Genomic DNA, 17786 nt, shown 5'->3' with positions numbered 1-17786 from the left:
GAATGTCAGCCTGTATCTTTGTATCTGCCCGTGTGCAACGCAGCATTAGTCTCTTGTGTCTGTCAGTAACATCATGTATGAGGCGTATTATAGCAGCGCTTGACTTGTTTTATAGGTATATGGGGTACAGTATGTTTACAGTAGTTGGTCACAGTCGCGCATTAAAATGGGCTACCCCATTTCTTACTGAGTTTTTAGCTATAACTTTTAACCACTTTAGTTTGCCAAGTACTACAGATTTTTCAGGACTGACATTAACGCAGACACAACAAGTACATACTGACACACAGTTTAAAGGGCAACAGGATGGCTTTAACAAAATGTTTTAGGATCATAAGCGACACGCAGGCATCATACCAGCTTATACACATCCGCTGGCTGTTGTTGAAGTTATGTACCCATTTTGTTAACAAGTTTTCTGATTTTACCGCCTTTCTTGGTAGCCTCCTGTACTCACACTGATCCAGTTAAATTGAGGGGGTGGGATCAACTATTTAGTTCAGAAATTAGTAGCATAATCTGCTGTGGCTAGATTATGTCAGTATGTGAAGTTTACTGTATAGGGAAGGCCATGATCTGCTGGAAAGCATAACATTAATGTACTGTATGTTGAACCAAGACTAGACATGTGGGTACTGTATATTGAAAAGGGACATGGTTTTGAGACAGGGGAAATCCTGTCAGCTAAAATTGGTGTTAGAAATGAATTTTTCAGGGTCAGTAGCCTATCTCCCACCCTCCATGCTCCAACCTCTGTGACTGACTTATTTTTAACCTTTAATGTGACATAAAATGCAATAGCTCCTACTGGCCTAAGTAGCTCCTACTGGCCTAAGTATTTATTGCACGTGGAGAAAGCTGAAAGTCTGTTATGTGACAGAATACCACTTGGTATAGTATTATGGAAGATGGAAATGTAATGTTGTTTTGAAGTTTTTTTTTTGTATTTTAATCACAACCACCTCTCCATAAGAAGACCATATTGTTGTGTTTGTGACTTATCTAAAGAATCTCTTGTTATTGACTTGATGTTAGAATATACCATCCTGTCCTGCAAAGACAAAAGACATGCCTTGACAAATCCACATGCACCTCACTTGTCCACTATGTTATATTTTTGTACTTAAAGACTAACAAAGTATTGACTATATCATTTTGTTTGGATTATTTTCAGTGGTGGAAAAAGTACTCAAATGTTTTACTTAAGTAAAAGTATCAACACTGCAATGTAAAAGTACTCTGTTACACGTTAAAAGTCCGGAACTTTAAATTTACTTGAGTAAAAGTACAAAAGTATTGGTATAAAAATGTACTAAAAGTACCAAAAGTAAAGGTACTAAAATGTTTGAAAATAGCAGATCTACAAGCTCACAACGCGTCGCATTAGATCGGCTATTTTCAAATAGCCTAAAATAGGGCTAAAGTGGTTAATGTATGTTTTATAATGTAGTCATTTATATCTGCAAAGTAACTAGTTACTAAAGTTATCAAATAATTGTAGTGGAGTATAAAGTACAATAATTGCCTTTGAGATGTACTGGAGTAGAAGTAAAAGTACTGACAATTGGAAATACTCCAGTAAAGTAAAAAATCCTCAAAATTGTACTTAAGTACAGTACTTAAGTAAATGTACTTAGTTACTTTCCACCACTGATTATTTTATATTTGTTAGCAGTACAGAGAACCAGCCTGCTGATATTTAAAGTGCAGTTATATATATTTAGCACAAAGATCTGTTCCTGTGACTAACAGCCCCTTGTGTGTGTGTGTCCCCAATATGGCAGCTGTGTTTTAACATGCTACAAATATCCCCCCATTGTAAACATTTGTAACAGGCTGGCCAACTGAAATTAACTCCATTTAAGAGTATTATAGCAGCAGCAACTTGGGATATCAGTCAGTTTGGCCTTTTTAGAATTAAAGCATTGGGACCAACATTTGCCTCAGTCAGTATAGCCAAAGAACTGTGTTGAATGCAAATAAAGCATCCTATGAAGTTAAATGTAGATATGTCTCTTGTTTGTTGTTGTTGTTGTTGTTGTTGTTGTTGAATAATTATCTTCTTGAATTGCACTGCAAAGTGAATGAGAAATAAATACGGCCAGGGTATGGAAACTATGCTGGATCTGACAAGCTATGAATTAATTATTGATTGATTGATGTCAGAGTACCATAGGGCAGTGGTTCCCAAACTGTGGATTAGGACCCCCAAGGAGGGTCCCCACATGTTTTTTTTTTTTTGGGGGGGGGGGGGTCCCCAGATGAGAGTGAAGTGACAATTTAAGGACTTTTTTTATCCCCAAAAATAAATAAATGAAATAAAAAAAGACCATTACTGCATCAAAAGTAATCAACAAACTATACTATAAACACTAGTCAAACATTGGCCAAATAAATAATATAAGAAAGGGGGAAAAAAAATGTGGAGGTGTTGTGAGCTTGTAGATCGGCTATTTTCACAATTATCTGTGGGACCAAAAATGTAATGCCTCAACTTCTACATTCCAAGTGCTTATCGTGGTGGGGGTCCCCAGTTCAAATATGACTCTTTTTGGGGGTCACGGCCTGAAAAGGTTGAGAACCACTGCTCTATGGCAGTGGTTCTCAACCTTTTCAGGCCACGTCCCCCCAAAATAATCATATTTGAACTGGGGACCCCACCCTGATTCCACAGATAAATATTGTGAAAATAGACGATCTACAAGCTCACAACGCCTCGCAATGCGAGGCGTTGTGAGCTTGTAGATCTGCTATTTTCAAAAGTGTTGCCTCATTTTTATTATTTGACAATTTGGCCAATGTTTGACCTGTTTTTATAGTATAGTTTGTTGATTACTTTTGATGCAGTAATGCTATTTTTTTTTAAATTTCTTTTTATTTTTTTCTTAGGAATTAAAAAGGTATTTAAAAGTCCTTAAATTGTCAATTTACTGTCATCTGGGGACCACCCCCCAAAATCATGTGGGGACCCCTCCAGCAAGTGTTCCCGACCCACAGTTTGGGAAACTCACTTGTTCCGCCCTACCTTCATCCTCTGCACCGAGACCAACCAATAGAGAGAGAACAACACAACGCGTCACACCGGTGGTGTCCGAGCGGCCTCTGGCGGCGTCTTGGGGGAAATACACATACATGTTGTCACTAGTCTGTCAGCAGCGTTTCATTTCCTCTCAGGGTGAATGTTTAGGTGGAAAGAAAAGCCATTTTTACCACAAATGAGGCAGTGTTTACCTCCTACTGAAGACTGAACAACAGCATACATTTCACCGACTGGTCGTGGACACAATTAAGGTACGTTTTTATTCATTTAATGTGTATTTCTGCTGCCAGTTGCTACTGATTTACTGTCAGCCATCTTGGCCAGGCATTATTATTACCGCTGCGAGAAGGGATTAAATAAGGTTATTTTATTAAATGCACGTCGCATATCCTCATGGTTCAGCGTCGTGTTGACTCGTGTTTCTTATCAAACAGTCAGTTTAGTGTTTGGGTTTGTTATGTTATTTAAGGCTATGAGAAAATCCGCGCGTTAATTAATTGCTCCACTGCACCTTGCTCTATAGTCTGCATCACATCAGTGTGTGATGAGCACGAGCTCAGCGTCACCATGGAAACCATCAAGTGATGCTGTGATGAGGAGAGGGTTTTCATCACAACAACAACTCTGTCTCCTTAAGTGGTTCTCAAACTTTTTCATGTCAAGGACCCCCAAATTGACACTTATTAGCCCGTGGACCCCCATTTGAAAAGATATGTCAGGGACCCCCAATATAAGAGAAGATTTGTATGGCTCTAGCAGTGATTCTCAACCATTTTCATTTCAAGGACCCCCAGTTTGACATGCATTAGGCTATGGACCCCCATTTAACTGCATTTCTATCCCTGGGACCCCAAATTATATTGTAAAATCAATGTTAATTTAACTCAGAGAGTGTAGAAATCACTAACGGGTCCATTTGGTATCCATCATTTAGCTGGGGACCCCCTGGAACTCCCTCAAGGACCCCTTTGAGAACCAACGCCTTAACTCGCATGTAGCTTCTACTGTTCACCAGTGGTGTAAAGTAACTAAGTACATTTATTCAAGTACTGTACTTAAGTACAATTTTGAGGTATTTTTTTTTACTTAACTGGAGTATTTTCAATTTTCAGTACTTTTACTTCTACTCCAAGTAACTCAAGTAACATTTTGAACACAGGCCTTTTACATGTAACAAGAGTATTTTTATATTGTGGTATTGCTACTTTTACTTAAGTAAAATATCTAGTACTTCTTCCACCACTGCAACTCTTCTGTCTTCTCAACTCACTCATGTAGCTACTGGTCACTACTTTGCAGTGTTTAATCTAAATACATGGGCATAGTGCATGGGCAAAAATAATGTTGTTCTTTAGTGCTGGATTTGTGCTGATTTCTGCTGTAAAAAAGTATAATTTGTGCCGGTGTCATGTTTGCGATATATTAAGTTATGTACCCCACATTTAGGGCCTTTTTTTCTATTCTAATGGGTGCTTTTGAAATCAACGAATGGGCTTTTTCATATCATTTCTATATCATATTTTTAAACATGAATCTTTTTTTAACGAGTGATATCATTCTTCGCCCATCATTGTCCAAATCGCTCCATCGTGGTAGACTCATTCTGTGCTATTTGAATTTTTTGTGCGTTTCTGCTTAATGAATGATGAATTAATGATGAACTCCTGCAAATCATTCATTCCTGGTCCTCTCAGTGCTGCTCACCATAAACTAAAACAGGGATAAAGTAATCAACAAACTATTCTATGAAAACTGGTTAAATATTGGGCAAATTGTCAAATAATATAAGAAAGAGGCAATTAAATCGCTTGTAGATCAGCTATTTTTCACAATATGTATCTGTGGAATCGAGTCAAACTAAATGTAATGCCTCAACTCCTACAATTCCAAGTGCTTATCAGGATGGGGGGTTTCCAGTTCAAATATGATTATTTTGGGGTGGTCACAGCCTGATAAAGGTTGAGAACCAGTGGACTAAAAGGTGAACATATAACCAAGTGAATGTTATTCCACACAGTTCCACTTCTATGGCCAGGATGAGTGGAGGAGTAGAGAGGAGGGTCTGGTCTCTTAACGACCACCAGAGACCCACCCTCCTCTCTACTCCTGCCCGGCCATAGAAGTGTGGAATAACGTCCTTATCTACTGATATATTACACTTGGTTAACCCATTAATAACTGAAGCGATTCTTAAAAATGTTTTCTAAATCCTAATAGTTTTTTGAAAAAAAAACATTTTTTTTCAAGATTTTTCAAAAATAGCAGATCTACAAGCTCGTACCGCGGCACTCGGTGCCGCGCTATGAGCTTGTTTATCTGCTATTTTTGAATAGCCAAAGAAATCTTAAAATGACACAGATGCGTCACCGGTCTTAATGTGTTAAGTCATAATGACTACCGTACATCATTAGTTAATGGTGAGGTTCATCATTAATTCATCATTAATTTAAGCGTTAATTACGTGTTCTGAATTTGCCCCCTCAAGTAACTGGGTTGGTGTAGTAAAAAAACCCAAAAGGGTATCAAATGGGGGTCCGGCGGTCCGTGGCCACATCAAATCGGGGGTCCTTCAGGCCTTAATTTGTGCTCTGCTCCGGGGCCTGCCTCCTGCGCTCCGGGGCCCCTAAAAGGCGTTCCGTCACCTCAAATAATTCACATACAATACAATACGTTTTTATTTTTTGGCTATTTATTATCAATTCCACTTCATTTACCCCTCAATGTCCGTTTCTGCAATGGAAAAGGACCGTTTGGATCGTAAAATGAAACCGAGTTACGTTGGTAAATCACCACAATTTAAACGCTTTATTATTCTGTTTGAAAAATGGTTGGTGGGGGCACAACTTTTAGTCAAGTTCATGAGCTCCTAATCATTTACAAATGAAGCACTGGGGTCCTTGAAATGCAAAAGGTTGAGAATCACTGATCCAAAGATTTTGCTTTAATATGCATAATTAAGGCTCCAGCAGAGCTACTGTAGGTAATGTTATACTGTAGGTCAGGGGTCTTCAACGAAAAAAAAAGTTCCTATCACACAAACATTTGGTGCCCCCCCCTGTAGTAACTCTGAGGACCCCCTGTTGAAGACCCCTGTACATATAGTAGGGCTTTTTTCCCCCCAGTGTTTTTGTGTATTGACATTGGAAGAAAACTTTTTTGAATCGAGAATCGTTTGTTTTGAAAAAATCGGAATCGTGACTCCAAGAATCGGAATGGAATCGTGAGATAGCAGACGATTCACAGCCCTAAGACATAGGTTGAACTGTGTCCATTATTGTGTCCAGGTGTTGGAGAGATGTCGTTGTGGCAGCAGGAGCCCTCAGCCTACTCCCCCTGTGTGGAGATAGACTCCAGCTCCATGAGGAGGAAGGAGAGGGTGAGCTCCCCGCCCTGGCTCAAGCAGGAGCACGACGACCTCAGCATCATGAAGTGGGAGAACTTCCAGAGCGGGAACACGGCGGACGTGGTGCAGGACAACACGCCCAGCAGCGCCATGTCCAGTAAGAACACATATGGCACCTCTTTTAGCCGATCAGATCGGCTAAAAGAGGCAAAGGGAGGGAAATACTAGTTGAATTAGTATAGAGCCCAGGGGGACACCGGTTGACTAGGGGCTAAGTGGTCAATGAAGGCAATTACACATACGTGCACGCGCGCGCGCGCACACACACATACACATACACATACACACACACACACACACACTAGTGGTATCAAAAATAATCGATTCATAGATTAATTGCGATGCGGACACACAAATCTCAAAAATCTGAAAAATCTTATGTTGCTACAGTAATTGCACAGAGCAGCAGCCAGATTTATGTTGTTCAGTATATCTGACTGCTTGTATTGACTGATGAAAAAGTTGCCATGTTGTGCAGTAATAGAAAAGTGTGATGCATCGCGATGCATCGTCGAATCGAGTCGAATTATTACAAGGTTAATCGTAATCAAATGGAATCGTTAGCTGGTGAATCGTAATCGAATTGAATTGTGAGGGCAGTGCCTATGCGCACCTCTAACACACACACACACACACACACACACACGCACACGCACACGCACACGAGCACACGCACATGAGCACAGCCTTACATCTGGCAACACAATAACGAATTGTTGCCTAAATGTACAAAATATCCCCCTGTGAAACAACAGTGTAAAGGCTAATTTATACGTGGATGACACAGCGTACAGTTGAATTGTCATAGGACACAGTCATTCTAATAATAAATGAGCCATATGTCAAAAGTACCTTTATTAGAAAGATAACCCCTTGAGATGTGTCATCTCGTTTTCGAGAGGGTCCTTATGACAAAAAATACAGAAAGTACAATAGACAAAACAATGCAACAAATACATCCATGCATAATGTACAAAACAAACTTGATAAAACAAAACAAAAGCTCTCCTGACACTGTCCGCTCCCACCCCACCTGAACATCCACAAAATAACAGACTTCATGCAGACTTCATGTACTAACAGCTTTTCATATTGTCCTGTGTGTCCCTGTCCTTCCCCACAGCTGCCTCTACCTCAGAGGGTCTGCCCCCCAGGGTGCTCCTGACCATCACCAAGCTGCAGTGCATGCTGGAGAGCAAGCAGGAGCGCATCGCCGCCCTGGAGAGGCAGGTGGACGACCTGATGCAGGACCGCAAGTTCCTCCGCAGTCAGATCGAGAACCTCACCAGCAACCGCTCCATGCCCGCGTTTGCACAGCCCACCCCCGTGGTTGAAGGTTAGTACATGGATTAAAGTTCTCTGTCACCACGACTGATTTCAGTTCATTTGGATTCAACAGAAGTCAGCATATCTTCTATGAAATCCTGTCACACAGCGAAAATAGGCCATCTAAAAGCTTACAACGCGTCACCAAATGTCTGAACCTGCGGTTCCTCTCGTACTGAGTGGGATTACTATTGCAACAACACATCATCAGTAGGGTAGAACTAACCTGTCTCACGACGGTCTAATACATACGATAGAATACACGTCCAATCTTCAGTAGTAGTTTCATAAAAGCAAAGGTTAAAGCCTCAAACTGCAACTTCCGAATTTCATGAAACATAGGGGCACCTTTCACGCTGTTTCAAATCAATTCTTTGCAGATTTTTAGGACTTAATTTGCTTTAATCCATGTGTTAGTGCTCTGGTACAGTAGGGAAATTACGTTACAGTACATTACATTACATTGCTGTGTAAAGCACATTGAATTGCCTTGTTGTTCAAATGTCCTATACAAATAAAACCTTGCCTTGCCTTACATTTACCTTTGAGCCATTAACCACTTAAGCTCTATATGCTAAATATATATAAAAAGAAGCAGATCTAAAAGCTCAAAATGTGAGCTTGTAGATCAAGTTTTCAAACAGCCCAAATATATAACTATAATAAAAAATATATAGAATTTTAATGTGTTTAATGATCTTTCTCTTGTTTCTTTTCATACACACAGCTCCTAAAGCCGCCAAGGTTCCACACCCGGAGCCCAAGTCTCGTAAGAGAGAGAGAGCGTCCTCCAGCTCCTCCGTAAGCAACGGCAGTGACTCCGAGGCGTCCGGCTTCTCAGAGATGTCCGCCGCCTCCAGTGAACACAAGAGGAAGAGACACCACAAGGACAAGAGGAGAGCAAAGAAAGGGAAGGACTACAGCAGGAAGAGAGGTAAAGTGGAACGACAGACACCACACAATGATGATCCAGGTAGTGGGTCAAAAGCTTTAATTACAGTAGAGAGAGAGAGAGAGAGAGATCAACCAGGTGCTCAAATGGAGATAAAAGTTGAGTTAAAAACGTAGATTTGTGCTTCTAGGATCAGAGCACATGTCTACAAAATGTTCAAAAGCCAACATGTTTCGACCAGCATGTGGTCTTCATCAGGGAAAGTATGAGACTGACAGACAAACACAGTCCATAAACAATGGACAAGGAGCATTGCAGGAACAATCGATCAATTAACATATTAGGGATTGCATGTGAGAGCATGGCTATATTAAGAAGAGAAAGAAAAATACATACAAATATATAAAGCAAAATAGCAGCAAAAGAAACAAAACTACAGAAACGACTACTATGGTCTAAAAGTAAGAAAAAAAAGGAATAAAGGAAATGGACCAAAAAATATAAATCTAATTCCAGTAGTTAAAGGGATATTTCACTTTCAAAAAACTTTTGGTCATTTTATCGTCTACTCAGGCTTTTGTGAGCCCCCCAGACCGTTTTTAAGTTGCTTGATTCAGTATTTAGATATTTGATATTCATTTTATCAGACACGCCCCCTTCCTATACAAACCCATTATAACTTCAAACTCCATTTTTAACATGTTAGATTCATCAAAAACACCCGTCCTTGGTTCTGCTGACTCACCCTGCCCTCTTAATACGTGAGGGGGCCGTGTTTTTTCGATAACTTTTTTCGTTTATTTAATTTAATATTTTTATTGAATTATTTTTTTTTCATTTTCCAAAAAAAATATAAAAAATAAATGAAAAGAGTTATCGAAAAAACACGGCCCCCTCACGTATTAGGAGGGCAGGGTGAGTCAGCAGAACCAAGGTCGGGTGTTTTTGATTAATCTAACATGTTAAAAATTGAATTTGAAGTTATAACGGGTTTGTATAGGAAGGGGGCGTGTCTGATAAAATGAATATCAAATATCTAAATACTGAATCAAGCAACTTAAAAATTGTCTGGGGGGCTCACAAAAGCCTGATTAGACGATACAATTACCAAAAGTTTTTTTGTAAGTGAAATATCCCTTTAAGCTGCGTGAAGTGCTAGTGCTGTGCAACATTCTTGTAATGAGGCTTTCTGTCTGTATGTCACTGTCCACAAGTGTCTCCACCAAAGGGTGCTATAGTATAAAAGCCTAAAACAAACATAGGCTCAAACATAGCCACACGGCTCAACTATGCACACCTCTAGTTTGCATTGTATGGCTTTGTTTTAACCTACCTAAGTTCTTTACTGTTCAGTGCCGTGTTTTACGACGGACAATGTGGTTGAAATTTCTCGTTTGATAAATCCCAGACATAAACCTTGTGTTGAACACATGTGCATAACGGGCATAGTTTGGTCACAGCATATGAATCCCTTTGCATTGTCAAAGCATATAAGTAAGACAATACAATTATTCAACAAATCCCCATGTGGAGGGACACAACTTCATTTCAATGTGGGTAGAGCAGCAAAAACAAAATCGGGGGGGAAAAAGGCAGATTTCCTCAATGATCTGAGGCCTTATAGCATTGAGTCAAGCATGAGAATGACTGCATAAAAAAGTGAATTCCTCGCTAAAGGCAGCGGGGGATTATTTTCATGCTTTTTATTTTAATTTTTCGATTTGGTACAGGGACATACTGTACATTTTCTTTCACTAAAGGTTGTTGGGTTTCACTAAAGGTTGTTGGGTTTCACTAAAGGTTGTTGGGTTTCACTAAAGGTTGCTTGGATTCACACCTACCTCCATATGGCAGCAGGCTGTATGCGGGTCATATTGGCATACTTGCGTGAATTTCAGCCACTCTTTTTGGCCATTTGAAAGCAACAGCAGCACACTTTCAGTTCCAACGACCGGATGTACTTCATATTACTTCATTACTTCAGTCCCATCCAGAAACTGTGGCTGCAGCTGCTAGCTTAACTAGAAATGCAGTCTACCTCATGCAAATTGATCTCAGTATGACATCACAATGACAGGAAATGTAATGACGAGGAGTCCCAGGTTCACGCTTGTACAGCATTTAAATAACATGTCTGACAGCAGAGTCCAAAGAGCTGGAGAGACAGGAAGGCCCCTGTTACTGAACAAACACTCTGGGGGCAGGGGGCTTCAACGTTTTTACAGGCCCTAGCTGAACGAGAGATAAAGCAGGGGCCCCCCACTATATCTTGTATTCATGCTAAATGTGTGTTTTCAGACATTTAACCTCTTAAACCCGCAATACTTTGTAAACGTGGCTCTGTACTTGGTCTGCTATTTTTTCCCTCTTCTTCAGTGAAGAGAGCAGATCTACAAGCTCACAGCGCTGTGAGCTTGTAGATCTGCTATTTTCGGCTAATGTTCCCCTCAGAATAGGGACGCTAGGGTTCAAGTGGTTAGTGTAAAAAAAAAAGTCCCTATCACACAAAGATTTGGCAGACCCCCTGTAGTAACTCTGAGGACCCCTTAGGGGTCCCGGACCTGTTGAAGACCTCTGCTCAATGGCAATGATTGGTATCAGCATTTTTTACATTTATTAAAATAAACATAGAAAATAAATCACTTACTGCACCTTTTAATCATTTCAGTTATCCTGCTCCTTTTACACAGCTCCTTTTACACAGCCTGTTCAAGGCGAGGTGTTGTCCCATCTATCCACTGTGCTGTTCTATATAGAATGCACCGATATAGAATAAGGGGTCATTATGTCATGTAACCTAAGTTTGAGTTGACAGTGGAGGTAGAGTCACAGACCTTTCTGCCTCCAACCGCTTCCTGCTTCTCGTCAGTTTGTCCTCCCAAGTATTTCTGATCGCACACGTGGCTATTTTCACAACACGATCCGACCCCGTCAAAGTGTGTGTGTGTGTGTGTGTGTGTGTGTGTGTGTGTGTGTGTGTGTGTGTGTGTGTGTGTGTGTGTGTGTGTGTGTGTGTGTGTGTGTGTGTGTGTGTGTGTGTGTGTGTGTGTGTGTGTGTGTGTGTGTGTGTGTGTGTGTGTGTGTGTGTGCGTGCTTCACTTGAGGGGGGCTAATTCGTACACGCTTCAATTAATGCTTAATTAGTGATGAAATAATCATCACCCTCCTTGCCGCCTATGAGCACTCATCCTAGGCATAGAAGTGGAAATGATATATTTCACTTGGTTAAGTCATAGTGACTTCCAGGAATTTATAATGAGTTAATGATAAATTCATGATCATTTATATATTTTATGTATGAGTTCATCATTAATTCATCATTAAAGAAAGGGTGAGTGAATTTTTTTGGTTAAAACAAAAAGTTTTTTGTTAAAAGGTTAAAGCACTATATTCTGATAGTAATCATTGCTATGTGTTTGTTCAGTAACATGGGTCTCCCTGTCTCTCCAGCTCTTTAATACATTTCATGTGGGTTGCCAATTTCAGCCAATCAGGAGAGAATGCCCATTTGTCAGCTGTTCCAGTTCCAATTGTGGCTCATTTCTTTGTCATAACTTCCAATTTCACTTCTCTGTCCTGTGTGAGTTCTTTAAACAACATAGCTTACCCTAGCTTTTAATTTAGCGTTAATCACTTTGTATGAATTTGCCCCCTCAAGTAAAGTGTTACTAGAGAGCGGAGATCGAGCTAACAGACCTTCTGTGACTGCTTTTCAGTCCGTTTTTTTGCGTAAAACAAATGTCCAAGCTATTAGCCTACACTGCAGTGGTGGAAAGTAACTAAGTACATTTACTTAAGTACTGTAATTAAGTAACATTTTGAGGTATTTGTACTTAACTTGAGTATTTCCAATTTCCAATACTTTTACTTCTACTTCACTACATCTCACAGGCAAATATTGTACTTTTACTCCACTACAATTACTTGAAAACTTGAGTTACTAGTTACTTTTCAGATATAAATTATGATATAATGAAACATACATTAACCACTTTAAACCTATTTTATACATTGGCTATTTGAAAATAGCCGATCTACAAGCTCACAACGCGTCGCATCGCGACGCGTTGTGAGCTTGTAGATCTGCTATTTTCAAATATTTAGTACTTTTACTTTTGGTACTTTAAGTACCATTTTGATGCCAATACTTTTGTACTTTTACTCAAGTAAATTTTTTATTCTGGACTTTTACTTGTAACAGAGTATTTTTATATTGCAGTATTGGTACTTTTACTTAAGTAAAGAATTTGAGTACTTTTTTCCACCACTGCTACACTGTCAGCAAAGCCAGCATGAATGACGGCTCTTCCTTGCGCTACTATTGCGGTTATAAAAGCGTCTACGGTCTTTCTTACCCTTCGTTTCCTTCCTTCTATCTGTACTCAGCCACCGGCGTCCAGTACGTCATCCATCGCTACAAACAAGTCCTCTCGGCCTTCATCAAGAAGAAGAGCATGAGCGAGGCCTTCCGCCACTACGGCATCGACCGCAACACCATCGCCAACACGGCGTCTATCGCCGAGCTCCACCTGGCCGGCAAGGACCTGGTCCCTTTGGTGGGCACGTTCCGCCAGGGGGACGAGACTCTGGTGAACTACGCTCAGAGGTGCTCCCTGGTCATTGACACCGACGCGGACCTGGCCAGGAAAATAGACCAGATGAAATCCAACGGAGAGCTGCTGCCCATCTCTGGGAAGAGGCCCAGGGTGCTGCATTCTCACCTGCAGCAGCTAGGTGGCGGCGGCGGTGGAGAAAGCATTTTACTTGGTTAATGTGACACATTTTTAATGGACACTGGGGGGGACAGAAAGTTATGCCTTTCCATTCACAGTGGGACTCATTCACTAAACACGAATCTGTGCTTAACGTCGAGCTAAAATGAAAAAGGTGTTGTAGTAACCCTTTTAAGCCCTGTAACCCATAGAGTTATAAGAACGGACGGCCCAACCCCACCTATTGATTTCAATGAACGTTGCTCACAAGCGCATAAAGCCCCTGGAAGTACACTCTTCTTTCGGGATTGGCTCCAACGTTGGAGCCAATAGAGCAGAGCGCACTAGCGTTTCAGACGGTAGAAGCATGGCGCAGTAGAATTATAAATGTGGAGGGGGGGGGGGGGGGGCTTGGTTTAACCACTTTGAACCAACATTTTCATGATGACATCAACCTGTCTATCAATCTTCCACACAGAGCTAAGATTCATTATGCTATAGACACTATCGCAGCTGTATGCAGTGTTGCCATGTCCGCTTATTATAAGCGACTTTGAGCTTGTTTTTTCTTTTGGCAACACTGGCTGTAAGCAGTTACAGCAGTGATCTGCTGTACTACCCACCCTGGCAGATGTGTTACAATCTAATTTTACAGATAAACAAAATTATGTTTCTGAAAACATTTGATGTGAGAAATAGGCAATGCTGTAAGATAATCTTGATTGTTCTTTGATCAACACTGTCTAGTTTGATAGTTTTCATTATTTAAATGTTCAAATCAGCATTCTATCGATTCCCAAGCCAGTTGGCATGTAGGCGATTCCCTTTTAAATTAATGTTAATTAATCGCATGAAATAAACTCTCCCGGGGTGCAAGGACCTTTACTCTACAAACACACGTAGAACTGCCTCAGATCATGCATAGGCAAAAATCATATAGACCCCAGAGACTTAGAAAATCAATTAAAATGTGACAATTTTAATTCAATATTTAAAAATGATAATTTAACTCCATGGTGTATCATTAGCATTGTTGATAATAATAATATTGAACATCAGCATCATAGTAATTAAGAGATATTTGATAAAAATTGTTTCACATTTTGGTACAATCAGCTTTCACATTAGTCATATTTTTCTGTACCCGACAGTGTTGCCATGTCTGCTTATTATAAGCGACTTTGGGCTTGTTTTTTCTGTTAAGTCGCTTGTAAATATTGGTAGTTGGGCTTGTTTCTAAAGTGTAGTTGCTTATGTGAGCTTGTTTCCTAATGTTGTTTTAATGTTCTCAAATTTTATATAATGCATTCTCACTCCCAAGACGGCAAACGGGTGACTTCTTGGGACATCCGTCGCCGGTGCCTGTCGTGGCTCAAGTCCGCTTTAGACGGCGCACCTCTGTCGTTTTAACTGTCTTTAGCTGACCCCTTTTACGTCTTGGGTTTGAGAACGGCACCTCTGCATTCCCATTTCGGAAGTGCCCCGGTACGGCACCAGATGACCGGAATGGTACGTCCTTCCGGTCAAACGTTTGACGTTTGGGTCACATTTGTCCCAAGAAATCACCATAGGCCGTAGAGCAACTAGTGAGAGTGTGTTGTCTCAAAGCCACCAGCAATTCCCCCAGACAGGACAGGTAACACGGACAGATCCGACGCCTGCGGCACGAACACATGTCTTTTTGGGTGCAAAGTGACATTCATACGCACAACGTATTAGTGAATGAGGCCCAATGTCTCTAGTTGTTGTACTTGCCTCCCCCCCCACCCGGCACCTAAACTGACCCTAAGGTTTCAGGTATCTCATTTTTATGTAATATTTCTTTGTTTGCCTTTTTTCTTTATCCCAATGTGCTCATGAATGTGAATTAATATTTATTTGGTATCTTTATTATTAGCAGATTTCACAGATTTAATTGGAGCTGCTGTTTTTGTCCCGGAAATGACACAATTTATTTATTTGAGCAAGGTGGACAGAGGTAGTTAGTATATGTGCCCACAAGGTGGCAGTGCTCACATGTTAAATGATGTTTACAAATTATGTCACAGAGTAGCTGAATTTTTTGTCCTTTGTTTCAAAATGGTGGATTGTTTCATTCTGTTTTTATTATAATTATGTTGTTTAGGCACCTTATATATGTACACATAGCATTGTATTTATTTGTAATATTATTGTTTGGTAATGTTTTGGTTGGTAATGGTTTTGTTGAATAATTCACTGTACTCGTATTCTGAGAATATTTAAACTGTTCCAAATGTTTTTTATTTATTTAACTGCTGTGATTCAATTGAATAGAGTTTTAAAACTAAACTCACAGAAGTGTTGTTTACGTTTTCATGTCTACCCAGCATGCACTGCACTGCTAGGAAGTTCATGCTCAAAACACAAAGTTGGGAGGGGTGCTGTGTAGACAGTGTAGACCCCTGTTACTGAACAAAACACTCTATAGCAATGATTACTATCAGAATATAGTTATTCAACCTTTTAACAAAAAAACGTTTTGTTTTAAAGGGCAAGACCGCTTTTGTAGAGGTTAGGGTTGTGTAGTTACCTTGCCATGATGTCACAACAAAGGTGCGCAAGAAATCCCCCAAATCTCCATTCACTAGAAATTGATGAACTTATTGGACAGTCTGCTGACCAGGGGAGTGGTGCTGCTATAGAGCATCGCAGTTCCCGCCCCTTCCGGGTTCCACTGCAAAATACTCAATGCATTTTTCCCATTGACATTTCCAAAATTATTTATATCAATTAATTTAAGCCTGGAATCAAGCCATCCAGGGTCCTGGTGAATCATGACCATAAAACGTTTGATTCTGTGAAAAAAACTTTTTGAAAACTGCAAAACAAAGGATATTTATTAAATATAGTATATCATATAATTAAATATAAAATAAAAAAAATCACAGAAAAAAAACGTTTTATGGTCATGATTCACCAGGACCCTGGATGGCTTGATTCTAGGCTTAAATTAATTGATATAAATATTTTTGGAAATGTCAATGGGAAAAATGCATTGAGTTTTTTGAAGTGGAACCAGGAAGTGGAACCAGGAAGTGGAACCAGGAAGTGGGCGGGAACTGCGATGCTCTATACAGCTGTTGTGTAGACAGATGGGAAGGCTTGGTGAGACAGACAAGGTAAGTGCCAGTGCAAAGTGTTGGTACTGGGCCATGGTGCTAAGTGTTGGTATTGCGTTCCCTGCTGTTTGTCTGTTGTTCACACAGAGTGACAAATGACATTGTGTGAAGCCATTACAGAGGGCTCTGCACCCCGGCCGCTTTATCTTCTCATGGGACTCTGTCACTGTCACTCCCATTCAAATTCTAAGGTATCTGCTGCTTATCTCTCACTCTCACAGCCAGTGTTGCCATGTCCGCTTATTATAAGCACTTTGTAAAGTCAATTATAATGTACGTTTTGTATGTTTTTAGTGTACGTTTTTCTGTAAAGTTGCTTGTAAATATAGGTAGCCTACTGTAGTTGTGGGTTGCGGTTTTTGGGGCTTGTTTCCAACTCTTTTTATTGTATTATTCTGTGGTTCTCAAACATTTTCATGTCAAGGACTCCCAAATGAATATACTATTTGTCAACGGACCCCCATCTGAAAATGTTTTGTGGCAGGGACGAACATACAAGATTTGTGTATTTCAAATATTTCAAAAACATCACACATTTGTCCCTTTTTTCCCTACGATTTTTTTGAAAATATCAGCGACACGTTGTGAGCTTGTAGATCTGCTATTTTCAAATAGGCGATGCATACAGGTTTAAAAGGGCTCTTGGTCTAGGTTGCTTCTTTTGGGCTTGTTTTTTATAAACCAGGTTGCTTATTTCTCTCGCAAAATATGGCAACACTGCTCACAGCCCCCTCCCATCTCTCTCTCTTTCGTAAGGTGCGCGACGTGCGTCACTTGCCTTTGTACTTCTACATCTCTCTTGATATTCTTATCTGCCTCTTTCGTCCCTCTCCGTTGTCTTTCAACAACAACTTGACATTGTCCCTATCTACGCTCCCAAAAGCCAGATGTGGTGATGGCGGCTTAGGTATATGAGAGCCTCTTGGCCTTAATTACACATAAGAAACGTAGGAGACTATAATACCACTGACGTAATAACTGACGCACAACTGTTCCTCACCGCCGGAGACTCAAATGCAGGTCAATTGAGTTTCCTCCGCCGGTCATCAAATTATTGGCTTAATGCAACAAAACCAGAAAAAAATCCATGAATTCAAGGCTTCATGTTGTGTTAAATTGATAAGAAAATAAGATTTTCTTTGGGTGAACTACTCCTTTAAAACCCTGTCCAGCCTGCATTCATGAGCCTTTTTAGAGAGCTGCTTTGGAAGGAAAACAGGCAGTCAATGTTTTGTTTCGTTAGATCTTCCATTTGATTTCAGTTTCCAGTTTA

General features: G+C 40.3%; 1 protein-coding gene across 1 annotated transcript; it reads left to right on the top strand.

Moving 5' to 3' along the window:
• Positions 1–5802: 5802 nt before the first annotated feature.
• On the top strand, positions 5803–13433 carry LOC308077596 (coiled-coil domain-containing protein 106-like; the record flags this gene model as incomplete). Its single annotated transcript, XM_080418342.1, has 5 exons — positions 5803–5821; positions 6325–6540; positions 7567–7779; positions 8497–8703; positions 13048–13433. 5 exons carry the CDS (start codon positions 5803–5805, stop codon positions 13431–13433), a joined length of 1041 nt encoding a protein of 346 aa, XP_080274468.1.
• Positions 13434–17786: the final 4353 nt, after the last annotated feature.

Source organism: Gymnoscopelus braueri (genome assembly GCF_963280865.1).
Source record: "Gymnoscopelus braueri genome assembly, chromosome: 21".
Taxonomy (NCBI): Eukaryota; Metazoa; Chordata; class Actinopteri; order Myctophiformes; family Myctophidae; genus Gymnoscopelus; species Gymnoscopelus braueri.
The sequence above is the reverse complement of the archived record's forward strand: the minus strand, read 5'-3'. Positions and strand labels throughout refer to the sequence as shown.